The sequence below is a fragment of the Phasianus colchicus genome, chromosome 1 (assembly GCF_987193195.1).
Source record: "Phasianus colchicus chromosome 1, bPhaCol1.hap1.1, whole genome shotgun sequence".
NCBI lineage: Eukaryota > Metazoa > Chordata > Aves > Galliformes > Phasianidae > Phasianus > Phasianus colchicus.
This window is the reverse complement of record NC_143436.1, coordinates 32,827,881-32,854,020: the sequence shown is the minus strand read 5'-3', so window position 1 is coordinate 32,854,020 and position 26,140 is coordinate 32,827,881. Positions and strand designations below refer to the sequence as shown.

Sequence of the window (26,140 nt, the reverse complement as noted above, 5' to 3'; positions counted from 1 at the left end):
ATTCTGTCCTCCTGTAGTAGAAGTGTGGTCATCCCAGTCACAGTCCCCTGTGTGTAGAAGTCCATCACAAAGCTATCACCCCTAATTTAATACAATTGACAGTCCCTGCTCAAGAGAGGCAGAAGAAGGAGTTGCCATGGAGACTTAACTATTGCTCTTCTCCAGAGGATACTTCTTTCAAGCACAGGCTGAACCACAGAGACCATCTATTACATGTAACCTTGATCGTATTACAGGATCTTGCATTTTTGGGAAGGCTTTTTAGTAAGCTCTAACAAACATCCAGGAGACGAGAGCTGGGAGGAAAAGAGCATGTTTGAGAATAAATAAATAAATAAAACCAACAAGAACTGCATGGAACTGCTTATTATCTTAGATTGAGAGGGGAAAAGAATTTCATATTGACTAGATTTATCAGATTTGTCACCTCTGCTTAGTGCTTTCCTAACAGAGTGAATGCTGTGCTTGACCTATTTGCAGGAATTAACCAGGACTGCAAGAGACCATATGGATTGCCAGATGGTCTGCTGTAATTTAATGCCATTTATTCTAAGTATGAAGTAAGTGATAAACATAATTAACATTCTTTTAGTTCCTTACTGGTTGCCACTTATTAGTTTATTAGTATTCGTGTTTGTTTGTTTGTTTGTTTGTTTCCTAAAGCATTGAAAGGTAAGTAAATACCTTGTTATTGAAACACAGAAGCCAGCTAATTACAGCAAGAGGCTGCAGCCTCTAAAGCAAAGAGTGTCAGCACAGACTCTTAACTTATTCACTGACCCCACTGTGATGATTAATAGGTTGAATGCTAAGCTCTAATGAGAATGACAGATCTTAGATGTTTTCAAGTTACTTTAATTAATAGTATGATGAAGAGAGTGTTCACACAGACATATCACACTTCCTAGTAAACACTACACACTGTACTTGTGGTCTTCATGTCTTTCACATTACAGCACATCAAATGCTAAGGAATCAAACCACCTTCAGACAGTAAAAACAATGGAGTGATTTCCTTCAGAAATGTTTTTCCCAATTGCTATTTCATATTCTGCCAGTGATTGTCTAAATGCTCTATTTTTTAGGAAGTGGTTCTAGAGAAGCTATGGCTTCAAAGAGTGTTTATACTCGCCAGAATCGTCATTTCAAAACCACAGTGAGAATAAGTAATGCCTCCTATTAAATTCCATGGAATCTACAGCAAAGAACACAATAACACTGTTTGATAGAGCAAATTTTCAACTACAAAATACTGTTTGTCAACAGTCACCACCATTAGCAATGCATTTTGGCCAGCAATGAAGAAGCATGCCATGCTTATAAATTCTGCACCAGTGGAGGTGACCCACTGTCACTGTTGCCACTGCTGAAACACACCATCACTGCCTCACTGTGCTCACATCCATAGTTTAGTCTCCATATCTGTTCAGCAAGAGTCAATGCATGTCAGTGGGTGCCTTTTTTTCTGTGTGGAGGAATTCAGTGACACATCTTTGCTTCATATGCACTTTCATGTCAGATGCCATTTTGTGAGACTGCCCCTCTGATACCAAGCCACCAACATCCACTTCTGATATCATGGACGAAAACAATAAAATAGAGGGCATTGCTCTCAGATCAGCCTATGTACAAACATGACCACAGCTAAATGCCTTTCAGTTTGTGTCTGCACTATTAATAAAAGTTGGGTGAACTTTGAGATGGTAGAAATGGCATAAATTAGATGTTATTCAGAGATTAAAACAACAAGAAAAAACCTGTGCTATAAAGTAAATCTGCCCTTATAAAATTTAGGTAGCATTAGAAAATGCAGTGAACAAGACTTCAGTTCAGAAGTCACAGAATAAGGAAAATGGAAGCAGATTCCAATTCTTATCATCTGTGCACTTCCATTCTTCCAGATGGATCCACACAGAGGCTTCCACAGTTACATCTGTGCACTCTGCAGTGCAAGAGCATTTGTATTTGTAAATACCCAGCCTTCTGAAGAAAGTACTTTCAGAGGGAATCTAAATGAGACACTCTCTCCATCTCCACAGCACCATGCACACTGACCACCTTTGGGCTGTTTGCAGACAGAGTGCACAGTGCTAGTCAAGCATGCTTGGGCACACAAAATGGCACATTATCAGAGTGAAACACATTTTCAGGCTTGCAGTGTCCATAACCACCAGTTATGATTTGAGATTGATCTGGTCATAAGTCATAACATATAGCAAGGACATGTATGTTCCTTTACTCCACTCTTGAAGGCACTGATTCAAGTTACTTCTTTGCTTGGTGAATTGTTGCTGCTCCTATAAACTCCTTCAAATTCTCCCTATGAATAAATGTAAGATCGAAATATCTGAAAAGCAAGTTTTTATTGATATTGACACCACTTGCCAAATCATCTTTATTAGGTCTCTGTTTCTGCTGCCATTTGAAAAAAAAAAAAAACAAAAAAAAACGAAACAAACAAAAAAACATTATGTTTTCCATTCCATTAACTGAAAAATATTTAACTGAGGTGCTTCAGCTAATGCTATGATGGCTGTAGAGTCTTCTTCATAGTCAGAGGAGAAAAAAGGTACTTAAAGAGTGCAGCTAGTCTGAATTCTCTCCTATAGACACCTCTATTCCTTGACTGCTAAAGCAGCTATGCTTACTCAAATGTCAAGGCTTAGGTAGGTTGAAATCAGTGATAAAAAATTACCATGGTGAAAACAGGACTTCCTGCATCCTTCACAAGGTTGTTTGCTGGAATCTGATAATATCATACTTTATAACAGAAACCACTTCTGAAAAATACAGAAGTGCAGCTCTTCAGTGAATAAAGATACAGTGCTATAGGCACAGTGTTCCCAGTTTCTATATACTTTAAACTATATTCCTTTTCTATATAAACTTATCAGTTTCTATACATACAGTTTCTATACATTTTTATACATATGTACATATATTTTTATAATATATGCATTTAAGATTTCATAGTTCCATTATTACAAAGTCTGAGATATTCCAAGTTATCTCATAACAATCAAAGAAAAAGCATTAGGTAAATTCTTAGGTAACTTATAAAATCAGTTAGTAATTAACTTTAAGTGCTTTAAGACCATGCGGGCAGGTGAGCTGTGATATTTGCAAATTTCACAATCATCTTACCTCCTGCGTACATGACAGCCAACATTATTGATGATATCCAAGCTATCTCACTGTATGATGTATGGAAGATTTCCTGTATTTCCTTGAAGAATACTGTGATGGCTTTGGGGAATGCATAGGAGAATCCAATGGAAATAAAGGCCCCAAAAACCACAACCCACCCCCAACCTCCATCTGGAGGTGGGTACTGTGGTGCTCCTATTGCTGGTGGCATTTCTAGTCTCTGCCTCTTCTCCAATTAGGCTGAAAAAGAAGAGAAGAAACAAAGTTTCAGACAGTTTTTCTTTTTTTAACATACTGCAGTATTCTACCATCATCTGCAGAATCCTCAAAGCAGAGACCAACTCCCAGTTTACATGCAAACAACAGAATACAAAAACCTGTTTTCAGTAGCAAAAATCTGTTCTTTAAAAAAAAAAAAAGAAAAAAAGAAAAAAAAAAGAGTATTTGAATATTTGAAATATCCCATTTAGTGTGTGCAACTATATGTCATTGAAATTGTGTTTGTAATTATTCATTTTTTTGGAAAATGATGTGTTTGTGTAGGTAAATTTGCTTATCTCTTTGATCTACAATATGGACTTAGAATAGGTATGACAGAGAAAAAATTGAACAACGTTGTATAGAAAGAAATGGAAAAAAGTTACAGTAAATAATTCCTAAATGCTGTTTTGTTAGCAACATTTGCAGGTACTTTAGCGAAATCATCAGCAATGACAGCAATGAACAAGTGTGTAACAGAATGCTTTATCATGTGCTCTCATTTTCTAGTCATTAACCATTGTTAATATTTCTTGCTTAACTCAAGATAACATTTTGAGTGTATTTTGAAAAAGGACTTAAAATTCCTTCTGTAGCCATAAAATAAACACAAAATATTACAATGTCATACTGTACTGTTTTTAAAATTTTATTCTGCTTATTAGTAACTGCTGATATTACTTGCAGGGGTAAAGTCAAACTTGATGGTACTTTTTTTGCTCTGTATTCACAAATTTAAAGACATCAGGAAGTCTTTCACTAATAACATCACAAACTTTCCACAGCTATTTTCTAATTTAAAGTTTACCATAACAGAGAGCACCAGAGTGATTTTTTGTAGAGGTTCCTAGAGGTGCATCAACAACAACAACAACAACAACAAATCAGGGAGTTTAACAAATCATAGGTAAACACTTAAAACTCCTAAAGCCTGAAATTAATTTTATATTTTTATTACCATCTTCATTATCTATTCCTATAGATATTATATATTATCATCTTGATATTATATTCCTAAAGAACATGTAGCAACAAGAATTAATTTTGTAGTTCTGAGATGTTTCCAGTCTAAATCACCTTTATTACCAAACAAAGTTGGAGTCCACTGTGTTTTCATCTGTGTAATGCAACCTACACAGGCTGCATGTCCTGAACATACCACCCTCTTCTATGTTTCTTACTTGGGCATTTGCATGACTTATTACTCTTGAATGGTCTCCTAACATACCAGTACTGAAAGCTGTGGATCATAACAGTATGTAAGTTTTTTGTTATGCTTATGATTACCAGTGAGTTTCCATGAGATTTATTCTGTGTCGCTTACATCATATCCCAATTTCTCACAGTGAACTGCATTAGCATTGGGAGTGATATAATTAGTCTAACAAAAACTAAAAAATCAACTGTGTCAGCTTATATTAATTCCCAGTATAGCACCTAAAGTGCTGTCAGGGTAAATGCCACATACTAGCAAAGTGTTCCTTTACAAATTATCTATCATAAGGTCACCTCTGTGATAGAAACCTCTTTAATTCTGATTCTCCACTTCACTGCAGCTGGTTGTGGACATCACCTTCATACTGGCCAACCTCCAGAGGGCCTAATCAACCACTAAAACACCTGGCTTCTATGCAAGACTGCAATATCGAAGCTAATTTGTTTTCTGCATCATGTCATACAAATTTGCTGCTGACAGCAATAGATATCTACTGCTCTGTACAGACAACTTTTTGTTGTTGTTGTTGTTTTTGTTAATACGCATGTCCAGAAAGAACCCCTGGCATGTACTTTGGTTCTGGTTACCCTGGTCTCAGCTTAATATTAGTCATGAATCAGAAAGAAAAACCTGGGCCTGCCACTAGAAGTTGGAAGAGACAATCACAGTTGCTTAAATTAAATTTTGGCAAAGTAGTTAAACACCTGTTTACTGACTGAGGACCCACTGGAAGGCAGAGTATCTCAAGAAGTCCATCATACACTAGAGCACGCATAGTAATTGATTGCCTCCACAGGGAAAAAAAAGAAAAAGAAAGAAAAAGAAAAAGAAAGAAAAAGAAAAAGAAAAAGAAAAAGAAAAAGAAAAAGAAAAAGAAAAAGAAAAAGAAAAAGAAAAAGAAAAAGAAAAAGAAAAAGAAAAAGAAAAAGAAAAAGAAAAAGAAAAAGAAAAAAAACCAAACACATAAATTGGCATGAAAAGTCCTATTTCTATGACCTAACTGAATGTCCTAGAATAGCAGTTTTCTGTCCCAGAAAGCTGTTGTACTGCTCATCAGAGAAAACTTTTAGTTATTTCCTGGGAAAAAAAAAAAAAAGTTAACTATTATGTTCTTACACTTCAAAATTTAAGGATATTTGTTTTTACATTTCATTTTCATACAACAGCACTTCTATCTCTCTTATAAATTCTAGTAGTATGGTGCAACATCAAAGAATTGTTCCTCATAAAAATGGAAAGTGATAACCAATTTATTGAGGCAGCATGCTTTTTCCTAAAAATAACACACCAGTGTTTGGCAAAATCACTGCCAGTACATTGGTCAGAAGAACTCCAGTGGTGCCCAAGCGTTATAGCAATCCAATGCAGTGCTGTAGGCCTGTGGAAGAGAGGCTAGAAAAGTGCTTGGCAAAAATGGACCTGGGAGTAGTGGTCAGCAGACAGCTGAACACAAGCCAGAAATATGCCAAGGTGATGAAGGTCTGCAGTGTCCTGGCCTACATCAGAAATAGGGTGGCCAACAGGTAAGGGTTTGTACGTGGGTTGCAGCTATCAGTACAAGCTGGAAGATGAAAGGTTGGAGCATAGCACCATCAGAAACAACACGGGGGTACTGGTGGGTGGCAAGCTGGATATGAGCCAGCAAGGTGCCTTTGCAGCCCAGAAAGCCGACCATATCCTGAACTGCATCAAAAGAAGCATGGTCAGCAGGTCAAAGGAGGTGATCCTGTCCCTCAGGTGTCAAGTAGCTTGCAAGGAAACAGACACAAATTGTGTCAGGAGAGGTTGAGATTGGGTCCTGGGGAAAATTTCTTCATGGAGAGGGTAGTCAAACATTGGAAAGGCATAATGTACATGGAATTACGGGACCTGGCTTAGTGGTGGATTTGGTGGGTCAGGCTGATGGTTCGACTTGAAGATCTTCTCCAACCTAGATAATAATGTGATTCTAAGGTATCACCTCTTTGTAAATGTCTCATTGTATTTGCCTTGTCAGGGTAGCAGCTCCTCTCTTTGAAAGCTTCAGAGTAAACTAAGAGGCATCAGGGAAAAGAGCAAAGGTGCAGTAGCTTTCCTATGCCTCAGCCTATGCTGCAAAGCCCACTGCACTGCCAGCTAATAGTACTGCTACAGTGAATGACTGACTGCTACCCTATGCCCTGTCACAAAGAGGAGCCTGGATCGTTGTATCTTACACCTCCTGTGTATTCCACAGAGTGCAGTTAATAATAGTTTCCCTGATATTTCTTTATGATCACGATAGCCAATTTTAACTCACTTTAAAAGGTAAAAAGAAAATACATAAATAAATACATACATAGTTGCATCAAGAAAAGCAAAGTAATCATTTTGTCAGAAATATTAAGTCCAATGTCTCAAACTTCCCAGACTTTCTCAGGAAGTAATGCAGCTTTCTCCTGTAAAAATTTAATTTAATATCCGCAAAACGGAACTTCTTCTGAAGCAGTCTAGCACATTAATATCCTCAGCTCTTCTCTTAAGCTTAACTGGTAAGATTTTGATAGTATAAGAAGTATACAGATGAGCGCAAAATCCATTAGCAACCAAAATGAAACAGCATTTTAGATAAGTAGGTGCAAATTCTGACAGAGGAAGAAAAAGAAGAAGGAGGACTGAAGCAGTGACTAGAGAAAAGTCTTTCCAGAGCTCTCAGAGCTTATTATGGGCTATGAAGGATATTAAGATATATGCAGTAGAAAATGTAAAAGCAGGCAAATGTGATGATGTGTATGTGAAGAACACAGTGCCGAGGGGGGAAGGAAAAAAAAAAAAAAAAAAAAAAAGCTGCATTCGAGTAAATAAAGGTCACCAACAGAACTGACATGCAGTCACACAAATTCCATTGTGTGTTAATGGCTCACCAGTTAGACCTGCTCATCCCCTTTTATAAGCAAGTGGTGGGTGAGGGACAGTCTGCATGAAGAAGCAGCAAGGGAACAGTGAGTGAAGCATGTCCCTGGGGAAGCCATCAGCCCTCTTCTCTCTGTCAGGTACAGAGAGGCTGCTCAGTCTTTCCATACCTTGAATTAGTCTGTGAACAAGGATTTTATTCTAAGCTTCTTCTAGTTCCTCTGTATAAATCCCTGTTATGTAAGCAGCGAACAAGAACATCCCTAACTTAAAGCACTGTATGTGTCTACCTACTAAGAAATAGTAGAATGAGAGCAAGAGGATACTTTTAAAACATACGATATGCAACACTGTTATTATATAGGTATCTCAGCACACTAGAATTTAATTGTGCAAATGAGAACAAATGAATGAAAAAGAGAAACATGAAGGGAGAGGAAGGGAAGAAGGAGAAAAGAAAGAAGGAAATGAAGAAAGGAGAAAGGAATGGTGAGAGAAAGAAACACACAAGCAAGAAAGCAGCAAGGTCAAACCAAGAGGAAACACGACAGACAAATAATGTATCTTGATACCAAGTGCTGCAGACTTCAGTCAGTCACGATCAACATGTTCAGACCAGGGCTTCATTAATATTCTGCAGTTGCCAGCACCAGCATCAGCCCTCAGTACAACAGCTTGTCACAGACTTCTGAGAAGGGGTTGTGCTGTTCTCATGTTTACAGAGACACGGATTTTACTGGGTGTTTTAGTTTTGCTCTTCTGCACCATTAAAGTAACTGCTTCATTCTCCACTTGTGTTCTGTCTGCCATTTGTTCCAGAGGAAAAGAGATGGTATGTGATAAATCTGTCCCTATTTCTTTGCATGATAGGAATATTTAGCATGTATGTAGGGCATTCCAGCCTCACATGGTAAGCCAGAGACTGCAAAGAGCCTTGCAAACTTCAGTTCAGTCAGTCTCCTAATATTCTGGTGAGGTGATTCAGAAGTTTCATTCACATCCAGAAAACCGAAAACAAATACAGTATCAAATACAGGATAAATAACTTGACTGTATTTTACACCAAAATGGTTGGCAGAGCTGAGACGTGGACTAATGCCTAAGCAAACTGTCAGTTAAGAGTAAGATGTTTAAAGCTCATTACATAACAAATGCTAATTAACTGTACAGCTTGACACTTGAAGTAGAAGCATAGGTGGGGTACAGTCTTTTTGTAAGTTTGGAGTCTGCTGCTCTAAACCCTAATGAATATTAATGACACGGTTCTATTTAAAATCGATGACTTTGTGGTAGCATTAGGGTTATCTCCCACCTAAGGAAGGAGATATATAGGAATTACATTTATATAAAAGATCCCTGTTTGAAAGCTGAAAATATATATTTTTTCTTATTATTAGTAGTAGCTCCAATTAATTCCAAGCAGGACAGTATTATAGGGTTATTGTTGTACTAAATGGTACTTCTTTGGCAATTTTCTATTATTCTTTAAGCAACATTCATTATTAAAAAAAAAAAAAAATCTTTATTAGTTTTGTGAGATGGTTTGCTCTGACATGGGATTTTGTTGTGGGGAAAGGCAGACATAGAAGGACTCTTATTGAAGGGACCAAGAGAGACTGTCCTCTGCTCTTATTCTAACTATGAGCTTTAATAGGCAAAGTAACTCCTAAGGAGCACTGGTACCACCCTACTGATCTTCCTGAAAGAGGAAAATGGGCTGCATTTTGTCTGAATGCTCATATGCAGAGACTGAGGGCTACATGATAAATAAAACCCAAGTGTCTTACAGATACACTCAGAATTTGACTTTACTGCACTTTTTTCCACTGGGGTCTAACCTGCAGGATAAAAACACTCTGTGAAGAACAAAACTGCTAAAATGCACCCAAATTATCAAGTATTTTAGAAAGCTGCTGGTTTTGTAAAGTTTCTCCAAATTCCACAAATTGAAAGACAGTGCTTTTGAGATAGCAAAATGTAACAATAAGTACATTGTACTATAAATATAGCAAACTATACTAATTTTTATTTATGAGGTTTATGTTAAGATTTATGATTTATCTTTTTTTTTTTTTTTTAATGTGGTCAAATCTTTTTTAAAAAAGAACCACTGGTCTTACTTAATTCTAAAGCCTATTTCACTTCAATCCTTAATAGCACAATAACCAATAATGTTAAAATATATTACCACAGCTAATTTAAATATCAATCTCTATCTTACCCAAGAAAAAAAGACAAATTATTTTTTTCTCTCCAAGACCAGACAAACAAGTTGTTCTATATACTCATATTTATGAAAGAAACATGCAATAATTCAACCATCCGTAATTTATAGTTAAGAATCAATATTGTAACATACTTTTCATACCACTGAAGCAGTACCAACACTAGCATGTGCCTGAAGGCAGAGTGAGAAAGTAATAGCCCCTCATATTTCCAAAGCACACATGGGAATAACTTTGTTCCAAATGCCTGGAAGGTTAGCAGAGGCAGGCTCTGTGAAGGGAGGCAGAATGAAGGGAAAGTCACGTGTTGTAAGACAAAAATAAATGAACAATCCCAGTAACTCTTTTTCCTCGTAGGCTTTGGTGTTGCAATGGGCTGATCCTAGTATCAGCATCAGCTGAGCAGAAAATTGGATGGAGAAATAAAAACTGTTAAACAAGCACTATTACAAGCTGTGAGTTCCTGATGCTTGTGGGAATTATGAAAGGTCTAATTCAGACTGGAATAAAGGCACATCTTCTGTCCCAGTTTGAGTATAGGATTACTGGGACAGAAGTGAATCCTGTGTGGGAAGATGTTGCCCTGTGAAAAGCAAAAATGTGTTAAGTACCCAGACAGAGTGTAGTTAAAATCCCATTCACACCAGGGCTCTAGTTCATCCATGTTTAAACAAAGGCTGAGGCTGTTGCTGCTAAATCACTAAAGAGGTTCTTACTGAGACCCCCATCTGACAAAATTACACTGAAATTAATGTTACATGATGGAGATCAGATTACAAGTACAACTAAGTCATTAATGAGATAACAATTTAGTCTTGCTAATATTCATCATTCCTTGTAGTCTTGCTAATATTCATCATTCCTTGGAATTAGTTTATTTATTTATTCATTTATTTTTGCTGCTTCCCACATATGGATTACTATTATTAAAACTTCTAAAATCTGTTCTCTATTCACAGTTCCCACACTTCTGGGTCAGATTTCCATTCATCAGGCATTTGGTATTACCATTTTTCTCTGACCTTATGGGAAACCTAAATGACCACCTTATTCTGGATGACTAAATGGCTAGGTGAATAAAGTTAAGTGAAATGTATTCCAACCACAGTGATTGCAATTCTGTTTCAATTACTTCAAAAAAGCAGTCAATAAAATATCTAACACAGAGAAGTTGGCACCCCACCCAAATTGGAGTACACTGAAATGAAATGTTGAAGGCTAAATTGAAAATGCCAGTGATCCAGTCCAAAGAATTAATCAGCTTTAACAATAAGTTGATTGAGGTTGATGAAAAATTTGGAATAATTGGAAAAAAAAAATCCTCAAACGAATCAACTTTTCAAAAACAAACAAACAAACAAAACCCCCAAAACTTTGTTGTTCCATTAAAGAAGTTTTAATAAGCTCAGCTAAACTCCTTCATTACAGCTCAAAGCATCAACTCTTTGCACTGAAAGAATATTGATCTGCTTATTCATTTATTTCTAACCACTCCTATCATCCTTTAAATTCTGGGAGTACTCCATCATATTTAACTATGAAGGTTACCAGCCTAAAAACATGTTGTAGGCACGTATTATTTTAACACTTCATAGACTGCAAGCCACAGGCTCGCAGCCTTCTAAGAACATCAGCACATTCATAGTCTTTACAATTCAGTAGAATTAAAGTTATAAAAAAGAATATCCAAAATAATAGCAATGGTTTCACATAAATCTAGAGCTATATGTTGGATAATATTTTAGAGTTCTGATGTTTGGAGGGAGAAATTTTAATATTTTATAAATGGAAGAACTAAGGCTTCAAGTCAGTGTTAAAGGAGTTATCTGTACTGCTGCTGCACATTACTTGAAAAATAAATAGCACAGTCTTTGCAAAGCAGCAGATTTTACATTATCAATAATAAAAGATACTCATTTTAATATCGTTCTACACTAAGCTGGAGAAAAAAAAAAAAAAAGATGATGGTAAGAAATAGCTTATTCTTAGACTGTGCAACTAGCTAAGGTTTTCAGAATCAGAATTTGTATTATTTTATGCAATTATATACTTCGGGAATTGCAATATTTTGTTCATTTCTTGCTGAAGATAATATATCCATCTATCAGTTTAAAATTAAGAAGATGCAATACACTCCAACTCAAATTCTGCTGCCATAAATTTCTGTAAATTCTATCAAAGTTCATCTGTGCTCTTGAAATTAGAATCCAAGCTGTTTGTCTTCTCCGCTTCAGTATCACAGTCCAGGGTACTTTCTGCATACATCCTACCTCTCACCTAAATCATGGCCTGAAAGTATCACCTTGAGCGTATGGAGAAAATATTTTTCTTCAACATTCATGCAGCACATGACTCCTATGGGTGGAAATAGTTACTAATGTTTCAGTCTCTGTGACAACTACTTTGATTATGTAATAGGAAGTAAACTGATCTGGATTCTGTTCCTAAGGACATATGACTGGGATCAAATAACTGTCCAAGGCTGGAAAGTATCTCCAGACTGCAAAAGCTTATGCAGGGTTGACACTTCAAATATTCTTGCCAGTTTGGAAATTGTTATTGGTTTAGGAAATGTTTTCTATATTATAATTAAAATGGGAAAAATTAGTAATGATGAGATGGAAGCTTTTAAAAGTGTGGACCGCTAAAACTAAAGAATTATACATTAGTTAAGCCACAGTTAACTTGTGGAAAGATATGCAAAATATGCTGGCAAGAAGAAAATGAGCAAAATCATAAAAACTCCAATAAGGAAAATAGCCTTTGAAAGATATTATTTGGGAACTACTGAATCTTGGAAAAGACAGAATATTTTTTGTAGGTATCCAGTCTAAAAACCTCTCCAGAATTTAGGTCACATAAGTAAGAAGCTATTCAGTTAAGGCAGATTTTCTAAAGCTTTATGGGAGCAGAGAAAGTGATCCATCTATTTGTAGGAAACAAAATTAAAAACACATGGGTAATTTGAACTGAAAAATCAAATTGATACAGCTGTGCTCATAAAAGCTTGATGTGTGAGCTCTTTCTGCGGGTGAAGATTAAAATGTGATTTCAAACAGACTGCAACCAAAAAATAAATTAATTCAGAGATCATTTAAGAATTACTAAAACCTATTAGATCAGAGAAATAATGAAAATAAGTATTTTATCAATGTGCCTTAACAGAATTTAGCAGAGATGAAAAGTTCTATACATTTATTAAAAAATGATTTGAGAATTGAATCTATGTGGGCTCATAAATCAAAGTGGAGGAGTTCTGAAAATGTCAACACTTTTTTTACAGACAGTTTACCTGAGAGTGTTCCCTAGCTGGAAATATTAGTTGCCATTTTATTCATCCTATGACCAGTGATTTCCAGGACTCTAAAAAAGTAAAACTTGAGAGCAAGGTATGCTCACTCTTACTGCATCCAGTTCCTCAGTTCTATGCAATAAACAGGCTACCCCGATACCCATGCAGAGGCCATCCTTGAAGATGCACTTTCTGTTTCTTAATACAGCAACTAAATTTCAATAGCACCCTGAGGACTATGTAGGGGAAAGTAACATCTCTAAGTACCTAGCACTGAAGTAGACAGCATTGTCCAGCACAGTCAAGTTACTGCTACTCTCATGCTGATATTTATGTTGGTACATAATATATTTTTATTTCATGAGATGTTACATTGAGCAGACAACTGAGCAAAAGGGGAGGTATATATTTACATGGAACAGTGCGGTATTATACAGAGGTACTCACACTGTCTCTTAATAGAAGAGTTTTCTTAGCTCAATATTCCATCTGGACAACTTAGTTACACTCAGGTATCATGGCACTGCACTACATAAAATAAGTGCATGTGTGATGATTATTTGTCCAGTCTGGAACATGGTGATAAAAAATTTATTTGAAGTATGTACCAAAACTAATATAATTTAGGCAATGATAATGTTTAACATAAACAAATACGGGGAAGGAAGAAGCTAGGATTGTATTTGATTTCCATGGGAAGGAAGAGGATGTTTAATTACAAACTTACTATGTACTTTGTCCAAGTGTTAATGAGGTGACCTGCTGATATATATACAAAATAACTTTAAAGACCAAGACAATTTAATCTATTTCTAATGTGTACTCTGCCACCCATTGTGAGAAATGGGACGTGAGGAGATCAAAAAACCTGTGTCTATTGTGTCTACTATGTAGGACACTTTCTTAGCCCAGTACATGGTGTCCAAGTGTACATCATACAGCTGTACATCTGAAAGAGTAGTTCTACAATGCTGCACTTAAAGCAATCCTTGAATAATTTGTAGAAAGCTTTAAAATTCATCGAGAATCTAATTTAATCATATTGTTTATACCTGTATTATTTGCAGTTTTTTATTCTGACTTTTACATTCTGCTCTCATTCAATGTCCAGAATATGTGTGTGAAGACTGTAGCTCTGCTATGGCACAGTGTCATAAAATTATTGATTGACACTTACTTGATGAACTCAATAAGATGAGATGACCAAACACTGAAGAAAGCTAGAGAAGTGCTATACAATTCTGAAACCTCTTCCCTCTTGTGCTGACATAAGGAATGAAGACTAGTAGTCAAACATTCATTTTTTCCCTGTTTTTTTTTTTTTTTTTTTAATTTTCTGTGTTTTTCCAGATTTGAATCTCTCATTATATGTTTTCCATTGACTCCAGCTCTATGTGTTTACCTTATACAACATCCATTGATCTACCATACAGCAGCTTTGTAGCTTTTTTTTCCCAGAATGTAAGCCATTTGATCAGAACCTATCAAGTACTTCCAAACATAAAGAAAAGTCCTTTTCTTAATACAAAGCCATTTCTTAATACAGATGGACAATTCAAAAGTGATAATGTTTGGATTGCAAACGCAATAAGCAGTCCTGCAAACAGGAGTTCTGCTACTCTGCGAGTTCTGATTTAGCTAATAGATTACACATTTTGGACAGAGGGTATGTATTGGAGACAGCACTGTTTCATTAATCAAAAGCAACTCAATAAATCCAAAATTAGAAGCACTTTTGTTGACATAAGCTATGCTCTAATAACAGTAAAACTTATTCCAAAAACTTTTCTCTACATAGCTCTTCTTTGTCAAAACCAAACAAGTAATTAGACTTCAAAGTAAAAGCTTTTTCATTTCTACATGGTTACTTGAAAAGCTTTATACTTTAGATTGTCCTCCTGTGACTTGTGGTAACATACTGTAAAACACAATTCCCTCATCTTTTAGAGAATCTAGATCAGAATAGTCCTCAAAATGTGTTTATTATAGCTGCAATAGAAGAACCGGTACAGTTTACATAAATATATATATACAAATGAGAAAAGAAATACAAAGTTATCTATGATATTTGCATGATTCCAACTATCAAAAGGGTACAGTAAAAATATTCACAGAAGAGTTTCAGTGAATCATATCTACCTGAAAGTTTAATAAATCAAAACCAAACAACATTGAATGTAGGACATCAATCTATGTGAGTGCCTCAGTCTATTGCAATGATCCTGCTGTCCCTTTCAGGACAGAAATTTAACCAGATCAGAACTAAAAAAAACTATGAGTTGTGTTTTTTGTTATGACAAACCAATACATACACGCATTCTGTTGCTATCATATGATATATACTAAATATCAACTGTTACATATAAATAAGAGTTTAGCTAACTTTCTACATATAAAACTGATCATAAAGTCTAAAAACATCTACAGCACACTTTGCATATATTTTCACTTTGTCTTGATAATAAGACATGGAAGTGGTAGTGCAGATTTTTAAATCTGAAGGTTTCTCCTTAAGAAAGTGCTATAATGCTGGGATTCACAGTCTAAGATCATTGTAATTCTCTGAAGTCCTCCTTCAATCTTCAAGACAATAACACTTTTCTTTGTAAACAAATTGTCTGTCTCTGGAGTATATATTTTTCTCTTAAAACCATTAAGCACATATCTTTGATTCATTTCTGCTGGTCTTAAACAATCAATCATCTTACACGTGCAGAAGAATGCATAGACTTATGCACACACTACCTATGCATTGGCACGTGCTTTCACATATGAAAAATACCATATTTTTAATTGTCATTTAGCTAGATCCTTTCTCAGTTGACAGCTGCAGATGAAACAACCACCCCATTCTGGGATGACTAGCTTCAAGTAAGCATCTCTTTTCATTCACAGGTTCTTCGCTTAATACATTTTTCAGTAGTATTTCACAACTCTCAGTATATTACTGGATGTGCTGCCTAGTATTCTTGAGGGAAGATTAGACTGGTGTTAATCTGTTTGACTTAAGCCAAAAAACTTTGTACTGTTCAACCTTTGTTTTATTATTCCCTTTCCATAGTATCTTGCATTTTATATAGTATACATGGTATTAGGGTTTTTGTTTTCCTTTATTTCCTTTGGGTTTGATTTCATTCCTAAGTTAGGTAAGGTGAGATTCATCTCACTGATCAACAAAATGTTTTTACTAAGAGATGGCGGTAATGTAAAATGAACTCTGCTCTAATTGGCTCAAATAAATTTGTACAGTTGTCACATGTAGAAAGAGCATGGACTGGTTTTTGGTCTACTGCCAGCATTTTTTAGAATTTACTCATTCTAAAAATATACCTGTAAAATGCTACACACAATAAAATGAATAATCCAATGGAAAATCATACTTAAGTTGCACTTATGTACATCTCAAAAAGTGGTGCTACATATGTAGGTGACTCTAGCTGTGAAATGCAATTGGAAGACATAGAATATTTCACTTGTCCTTTGCAGGGAAATGTTTCATTTTCCCCTGCAGAACAGATCTGAATGCTGCAAGATGCAGTACTGATAAACCTCAATATTGACCTTTAGTTTACCAACACTGTGGGAAAGGGAACAGGGACTCAGTGACTCAATGCATCTGTATCATTTTCCTGAGGAAATAATCAAAAGTACCAAAGGATGAAGCAAATAGTGTTGCTTTCATCATCAAAGTGTAAATAAAGCTGTGACTCATATTCTTAACAAAATAAAACAGGACTTTTAGGAGAAGCATATGGAATGCTCCGGGTATTTTTGAGTTTTCCAGTTGGCTCCAGCTTCTTTCTGTTATGCATCAAACATAAAGCTGCTTTGTAGGTTAGCTGTATATATATTGCAGATACATAACAAATAGCTATTCTTACTACCTATGATTGCTAAGTATAATTTAATAGCAAGTTAACATAAAGACTGTTTAATTCTGCTTCAGAGAAAGGGAAATCTTTTCATGCAAACTCCTTAAATAAGAATTTATTTATTTTTTTTTTCATAAGCTGTTTCAGACATTATTAACAATAAAAAAAATAAAGGAAAAAAATAATGCAAAAGTTTGTTATTGGAAGACTTTTATTTACTTTAGTCATTTCTCACACACCACATCTGGACATGCAGGTGGTGATTTCTAAGAAATAGACTTTTATACATGCCCTGCAAACTTAAGCTCACAGAATTAATGGGGAAAAAAAGGCTTCCTCTAACTTTGGTTGGGTTTAATAACTAATTATGAGCTGGAAAACTGGCACACCAACATGCTCCAAGAATAATAAAAGTTGAAACCTCTTTGAAATACATCAGGTGCTCTAATTTGTGAATACTCTTAGGTATAAAATGAACAGATTGAAACTTTGCAAACAGAGTGCTTGATGCAGTTATAATGAATTTGTACTGCTATAGTGGCCAAATATTGCTATGGGTCGCTCCCAAGTAAGTGCTGTGAAAGGCTGTTCTGACCATAATCTAAGTGCTTCCATTTTAATCCATTTTAACTCTCCTTAAGCTTTTATATCTCTCAGTGAAATTCACTGTAACCTTGCTTCCGTTTATGGAATGTCTCCAAGGTTCATTATGGTAGGCAAATAATTCAGTAAAACTAATCAGGAATTATTTAGGTTTCATTCTGTTTGTTTGTGTTTTTGTTGTTGTTGTTGTTTGTTTTTTGTTTTGTTTTTTGGTTTTGTTTTTTTTTAAATGCAACAAAAGCATATTTTTTTATAGGTTAAAACACTTAGAAGTAAAAGGATTACAAATTACACTACTCTAAAAACCAAAAAAAACTGAAATAAGACTGAATAATGGTTATCTTTGTGAATAATAACTACCGAACATTCCACAAAATCATTCAGATTCTGAAAACTGACTTAGAAACACTAATGTTGTTGTCACGAGCCACCTACATAACTGTATGTAAGGAAAAGATAACATATTTATGTATCCCATGAACATGGTATCCCCTCAACTCTTTCTGTTGAAGATATCTGCATAGCTGCACCTCACTTTGGAAAAATAGTTTGTCTCTTAACAGAGAAGTTCATAGATTTGTTTGTTCTAATACATCATAAAGACCTGCTTTGATGTGAAACAATATAATATTAATCCAACTTATACTGTCATGTAGTGACAAGATCGTCATTAATTGCCAATAATGTACTTGAAATAAAGTGCTTATTTAAGCAAAGCAAAGCAAAGACAGCTCTAGAGCATATTTGCACCTTGGGACTGATATAGAATAGTTACTGTTCAGATGGAGTCTCTGTCCTGCTCTGTTACAAAGAAAGACTTACTTTATCAAGAAACCACTATCCAAAATAGCATTATTGTGTGCATTCTAGGATATTACATTTTAGAGAAAAAAAAATGCTGCCTATAGATGACTTTGAATGTAATAACTTGTTGCATGTTTTCTATTTCTTCTGGATAACAATGTTGTCCAACCAGCTGACTGTGAAAAATATGCAGTCTTTATGACATATTATGCTTATTTTGCAAATAGGTAGATGTAGCCAGGACAGAGTACACAAAGCAGAAAGGTGTATTAAATCTTTGAAGGCATACATTAGTTCTTTCACTCTGAGATGTGCTTTCACTCCAGTATGAGTTGATTATATGTGTCAAGTTGACTGACACATTTCATTCCTTCTATGAAATTTCTTGTTTTTACTTGGTTCCATTGTATTTATTTTTTCTTAATGACAATTTTATCATGATCTACATTTACCTTACAAGTGTACCAATAATAATAAGTATACACCTGACTGTCTTTTAGCTCCCTGCATAATTCTTCCAATCAAGGCAATGACTTCAGGTGACCTGGACCCATTGTCCCATTCTGCATCAAATTCTTCCTGTAATTTCAAGAAAGACTTACATGTCTTTCTTGAATTCAATAAAATGCTTGAGAGTCTGCATACATTTCTTGTTATTTCAAGACAATAAAACAATTATTCTTAAGACATTTGCAAATTGGTTGCGGATTAAATGTGTCTAACTGGTCTATAGTGAAGAGAATAATTCCAAGTAAACCTAAAGTTTACCTACTTCTAAAGCAGCAGCTTCTCTAGCTCATGATAATTTTGTTTGTAATTACTTTTCAGCAGCCAAAGAATATAAGATTATAAGAATATAAGAATATAAGATTATTTCCTCCAAAACAAATATATATATATATATATATATATATCATATAGAGCAGCAATGTTCTCCAGAACAATTTCATAAGATGACATCGCTTAAAACAGAAAAGATGGCAGGTAGAAATTTTTCTGATAGAAAACTAATTTGGATGTTAGGTTCTGTTCTGATCCTTGCACAAGCAGCTCAAGGAATTGACAAGTTCACCTAACAGAGCCAACACTGTGACACCCTATTGACTAGGTGTAAAATGTCAAATAGCCCTGACCCATCAAACAACCTCATGTTGTTTACTTAACAGACCAAAAGGCAGCATGACACCTAGCACAATCAAGACTGGACATTTCTGACCATGCTAAGCACAGAATTTTAGAACCCTGAAGCAACTAGGAATTTAAGGGTTTTCAGTCATTCAGCAGCTGTTTGAGATTTTGATATAAGCTTATACTTATTATCACAAAACTTATATATAAAGCTTATGTATTAAGTTCCTACTTCTTTTCATATTAATTGTATGAATTAAGGGATTATAATATCAAACCAAATACATTCTTACAAGATAAAAAGCAATGAAAATCAGTGACAACCATTTTCTAAGGACAAGAACAGTTTTCAGTGAAAGTGTTTGCTTATGATCAGCTCTGTTATTTTTATTTGGTCCATTACAGAAATTCATTGATTCTACTGCTGTAGAATATTTTGTTTATTGGCTTCTTTCGGTCTTTACAGACAGAATATGCATTCTTGATATCAAGGTCTTTAACACTGTAATATTGTCGCCCTTGAAAACTGCCTTTTTTGCAAGCCAATGTCACAACCTATTTAATCTATCTGCATTTTTTAAGTGTTTACTGCCATGGCACAGTACTCTGAGTTATGTACAAATATTAAAATGCAACAGGCAGGCTACCTGCAGGTAGGCAGTGGCATCTGTGTATTTTGAGAACTGTGACACCATGATTGTTTCTCTGAAACAATCACAGCACACAGAAAAGGACAAGGCACTGCACAAAACTTTCCAAAATTAGAGTGGTAGTGGGGTTGAACTCAATTTCAAAAAGCTTTTACCCCCTCCCTCCCCACTCCCCAGATACTTGTGACTGCATCAAAGGTTTGTTTATGCAACTAACTTTAAAAGTAAACTGATAAAAACAACAACATTCCTTTTAGCAGTTTAGATCATAGTTAGCAAAAACATTCCAGACACTAAAAAAAAAAATCCTGAATTCAACAGGAGAAAGAATGTTTCTCAAATAATCTTTCTCTATTAAAAAGGAAAAAAGAAGAAAGAAAGAAAGAAAGAAAGAAAGAAAGAAAGAAAGAAAGAAAGAAAGAAAGAAAGAAAGAAAGAAAGAAAGAAAGAAAGAAAGAAAGAAAGAAAGAAGGAAGGAAAGAAAGACACCAACAGACAAAAAACAACAAAAACATTTTTAAATGCAATTTCCTTATTTGTCTAACACACATTCAAAATTTATGAATGCATTTATGAAAGCAATAACAATTCTTCTTTTAGCTGAAAAAGAAAAAAAAAATCAGCATTTCAGATGAGGAGAATTTTAAAGACATTAAATACTATTAAAGATTAAAGCCAATGTCTCTTAACTTCCAAAAATATTCCCCTTTCTCTTCACTGTAAACCTAGCAATTTCAGTGCCAATAATATTTTTAATTGAGAGTGAATGAAGCCTTGTAGCATATTTAATTTGTTGATTTTATGATAACAAGAGTCTCTGCATGGTTCATCTTAGATTGTTTCTCTCTCCTTGCCAAAGAAATGTACCATTTTATTATTCTGAATTTAACAAATTCCATCTCTAGCAGGCTGAGTGAGAATCTAATTTCCAAGATCTTCTACTGGAAAAGTTTGACATCTCGATTTTGAAAATCTGAAGTGATGATGGAGCAGTAACCTTCTCTTTTTGCTTGTTGCAAATGAAAATGTCAATCCTTGAAAGACATTGTACTCATCCCCAAATGTACAGAATTAATAGAAAAAGTCAACATTGGCTTTGCATCATACATAACATATATGAAATCATATATGTAAATCAGATAAATTCTGCACTAATAAAATAATTCTCTTTTGTATGAGAGCTGCTCTGAAAATAACATTTCCTATTTTATTTTTTGGCCCATGACATAAGAGGTGGATGTTGGTGCTGTGGTAAAAGAGGTTGAACCTTCCCACCAAAATCCCATAACATGTTGTTGCTATGTGACAGATGGGAACAGAGGGGCAGAATGACATAATGGCATCTGACATGGAAGCATGTATGAAGCAAGGGTGTGTCAATGAACTCCTCCATGAAGAAAAAACTGTACCCATTGGCATTCATTGATGCTTGCTGAACATTTATGGAGATCAAACAGTGGATGTGAGATCACTGAGGCAGTGGGTGGTGTGTTTCATCCATGGTGATAACAAGAAAGACGAGACATGTTCCAGATAGCTAAGCAGCTTTTGATGAGCATGACATGCAGACTCTTTTTCATCACTAGCAAAAATGCATAGCTAATGGTGGTGACTATGCTGAAAAATAGTGTTTTGTAGCTGAGAACCTGTACTTTCAAATACTGTTACTGTGTTCATGTCTAATGTAGCATGAAAATAAGAGGCATTACTATCAGAGCAACCTTTGTATTTTGCAGTATGAGAAAATAGTTATTAAAAGATATAAAAAGAAGAGCAGAACAGACTATTTTCTGTGCCAGAGTAACTTTCTCACTCATTAAAAAAAAAAAAAGAAAAGAAAAAGAAAAAAAAAGTTGCTATGAACAAAAGACATCAATTCAGGGCAAAATAGCATGCCATGTATAATATTTTTTGAATCCTCAATTATACATTTTCATTACTCATTTTATTTTCTGTATTGTCTCACTTATCTTATTTAAACTGTTTTTTATTTTTTCAATATTTCAAAAGCTATGTTCACACTTACAAATATAGCAAGAAGATTCAGTTCAGATTTCAGATAAAATATTTGACAACACAGCACAAGGTCACCTTTTAGCCTAATGACTGGAGGTTTTGGTTCACCACCATTGACCCTGTTTGTACCACATTCTATGTTAAGTCATGCATGGAGTTGGGGAGAATTATGCAAGAAAATGTAGGCAGATCCGGTAGCATGTATAGCTATACTCAACTTAGTACTCAACTCTCCCCTGCCACTGAAATTTGCTTCTAGTCTTGTTTTCAATTTCTTCTTCCTGTTCTTTTCTAGTCAATCCAGTGGGGGGGGAAAAAAAAAAAAAATCTGTATTTTCACACAAATTTTTCTTTTGCATTTTATAGCACAGTCACAAGCATTAAAAAACAAACAACAACAACAACAACAACAACAACAACAACAAAAAACACAAAAAACACAACCTTATGGCTTGCTATCACCCTGCAGCACATTTTCCAATAGCTGCTCTGGCCTCATCTGACTGTCACTGAATACCACAGCATTTCTGGAGACCTGGCATGCCAAATAGCTTTCAACAGTGAAATCATTCAACAGATTTTGGAAAGGAGGTACAGTACATCTGGGCCAAGCTGCTGAGTGTTACGAAATACAAATTATGAACACAGAATTTCCTACATGTTTATAAGAAAATACAAGTTTTTATCTTCTTCAGCAGGTGAACTGATTAAGCAGCATTTTAAGAAGCAAATATAGCATGATTTCTATTATTTTTTTAACTGCTTTCTTTAGTTTGTGCCCTGTGGTGTGGCATCCAGCACATGACCAGTTGTTTCTTTGGAATGATCACTTACTGTTTCCTGTAATGCATTTTTTATCTATGAACAATCAAATCCTGAATCAAGTTAGGTGAAGTTACAACCAGACTCAGTGGATAAGGAATATCTTCCACAAACACTTTTTTTCCCCTCAACTTCAGAACTTTTTACAAACAGGGAGGTGGAGGGAAGGACGAAGAAAAAAGGACATCTATTATTGGAACTAAATTAAGTAAAACTTTTCACAGGTTTCTTTAAAGTTTCCAACAATCGAACATGGATGAAACTAGGGGGTTCAGTTTTCCCCAGTATATCTCTGAGACAAAAGTCATATGAAAGGTTAGTACTGGTGCCAGAGTAGTTGAAGAAAAAGGGATTGATTGAGATAGGTGAGTAAAAAAAATTCACGCCATTCTAAAACCTTAGTAGTTAATTTTCCATTCATCCTCTCTTAGGCATGTCTGTCTGTCTTGTGCATGAAATTTAAACAAACAAACAACAACAACACAATACTCCTAACAGGTAAGCTTTACGCAAGGACTCAGAAATATTTTTAAACTACTAAGCATTTCATGAATTTCAGCATACGAGTAATCACTTCTGTCATGACAAAGCAAAGACTCATTTTCAGAAAATGCAGAAATCTTATGCTGTGCACGATAACTTAGCATGAATGACATAGGAGTAACTCAGGGTGCAAGGCAATAGGAACTCTGTTCTGTGCATGCAAGGTATTGAACAAGTTTCTCATAGGGAAACTAACAAAATGCAATGTATTTTGAAAGCAAAATCATTTGCATTTGTATAGCTCCCACCTCATCAGATTCCAAATTTATAGAAGCTGTAGGATTATAAAAAACTTTTAACTCTGGACTGACTACCCAGACTTCAGATTAATGTTGCCTGTGCCTCTCATATTTCTGCCTGTGATTTTCTGGGAAGAAATATGAACATCTTTTGTATGACAAAGAAACAGTCAGTCTCAGACAACGGAGCTGCAAGAGACCACAGAACAGACACAAAATACATATCTGAGATTTCTGGACAATTGCCAAAAGTCCTGAAATTATGACCTGAAAATATTTCCAGATGAAATACAATGATCTGCACATCAGGGTACAAATATCTGTTATATATAATAAACAAAGTCATAGCCTATAATTCAATTGCCAAAAAAATACAAAGATTAATTCTTTGTCCAGTAATTTAATATTCTGGATAATATTTATATGTTTCATATTATCATCTGCATTTTAACTTATATTTGGTAAGCCCATTTCCCACTATTCATTCTTTTTTCATCATATTTTCATACAAAAATTAAATAGCATTTAAAAAGATTTTTTTTCTTTATAATAGTTTCAATTCCTTACTTTTATTATTATTATTATTTTTTGAATAGCTAGAATAATCTTATTTAGAAATGAGTTTTAAATTCAGCGGTCAGTAAGTAGTCAAGCAGCAATGGAAGCTATTTTCCATTGACACTTCAAATACCTGAGACAAAAATCATATTTTTCTAAAAATGTTACAAGAAAGTTTTGGCTGTACTAGCAGTGACTGGGAACAATCAGCTAGCAATATAAAAAATGAAACAGACAATATTTCCACATCGTTTAAGGTTTACCCTGTCAAATTTTACAGCTTTGAGGACCAAACACCTGAAGGAAAATTTCCCAGGGATTTAAACTAAGAGAATGAGGAATTCAAATTATTCAACTATAAGTGATATTCTTTTTCAAAATTGAAATTTTAATTCTGTGGAAATATATGAAAATTTCTACCGATAACAAAAATGAAGAAGGGGATCAAACTATTTCATATCCAAGAGAAAGATTTATATGATACAACTAGCAAAATCCATGTAAGCATGTCACATATACATAATACTTTATGAATTACAAGCCATAAGGCAACTAAAACACAATGACCAGCACTGGAAATTATGCCAAAAGGAAAAAAGCCAAACTCAGGCAAAACAAAACCAGTCTCAGTTTTACTCCATACACAGCCTCTTGGAAATAATCCTACATTTTTTTTCAGGACTCAAACTACAAATTCCCCTGCTACTATTTAACATGCTACTATGGTCCATCAAAAATGACAAGGAAGTAAATTTCATACTAACAGAGTAACTTGCTGAACCACCCCCAGCTGGCTGAATCTGGATAAACGAACCAAGTCATGCTGCACTATGTCAAAGCTTAAGTACAATTTTCCTACTTGCATGGCATGCCTGTGACAAATACAGCTTGAGGTTTCCAACAACAGATCTGCTGTTATTATGGCAACTGTACAGGGTAATAAAAGAAACCTCGTGAAAGGCACACATGACAAAAGTTGAGAGGAAAGACTTGGTAAACGTCTGCTTCCCAGAAGCTGGAACTGTGATTGTTCTTTCAAGTACTTCTAAAACTATTTGGCAGTCTGTGAGTTACATGAATTCCACAGACAAATGATTATTTATCAGTACTACAGATATGCAGATGACACTAGATGCTGAAATGAGAATTTTGTAAAGCAGGCCTTAGGCCATCAGAGTCTATTGATTTGTGATTGTTATATCCTAGTGGCATCAATTTATTATTTGTAGCAGACTTCTTCCTCACTTTTAGGGTATAAGAAATAAATAAAGCTGCTTCTCTGTTCACGGAGATGTTAGGAACTCACAAAGCAACAAAAGGTGGATGTGTCTTTGAAACGTCTGTGAAATAAAATTGGATTTTATACTGATGCTTGTTTAAATAAATAGGGTATTTCTGATTACTAATATAAATGTAAAGAAGGAGCAGAAATCAAGGTGAAGAAAAGAAAAAGCATAGGATTTTAACATATGAAATTCACCATTTAAAAGAATTAAAGAAAATGTGTAAATTTTGGAGCGACATTAAAATAATGCAAAGCAATTTTTATAATCTGTAATGATGTAAGATATCTCCTCCCAGGAATTGTTTCCGTGGTGACATGACTTCTGGAAATCCAGTATTTCTTAATGTTGGATAAATCTTTTCAGTTCTGAGTAGGCAGAATCACATTTGTACCATTTATACAGTGCAAAGATCAAGAAGTAGCCAAAAATGTGTAGCTAGGCACTTATGACTCATGCCACAAGTTCAGAAAAAAAATCCTGCTTTAGCTTCACTACACATGCAATACTCACAAAGCAATCCATGCTCTGGAAATATGTTCAGACATCATCTTAAGAAATAAGGAAACAGCAGAAGTACTCCTTCTTTCAGGAGTACACCTCTCTAACCTGC

General features: G+C 34.9%; 1 protein-coding gene across 6 annotated transcripts in view; it reads right to left on the bottom strand.

The window, feature by feature from the left end:
• The window catches only part of SLC16A7 (solute carrier family 16 member 7), an 83,892-nt gene that overhangs the window by 30,125 nt on the left and 27,627 nt on the right, over positions 1–26,140 (bottom strand). For 3 of the 6 annotated variants that reach the window (XM_031589540.2, XM_090138147.1, XM_090138164.1), the window contains exon 2: positions 3,145–3,387. The exons of 1 other annotated variant lie outside the window; for it this stretch is intronic. In XM_031589540.2, the coding sequence (XP_031445400.1) occupies positions 3,145–3,358 (214 nt within the window). In that variant the 5' untranslated portion in view covers positions 3,359–3,387. Of the gene's footprint in view, positions 1–3,144; positions 3,388–8,064; positions 8,867–9,851; positions 10,969–26,140 lie in introns of those variants that run through there. 2 more of the 6 variants (XM_090138182.1, XM_090138174.1) reach the window with 2 other exon arrangements.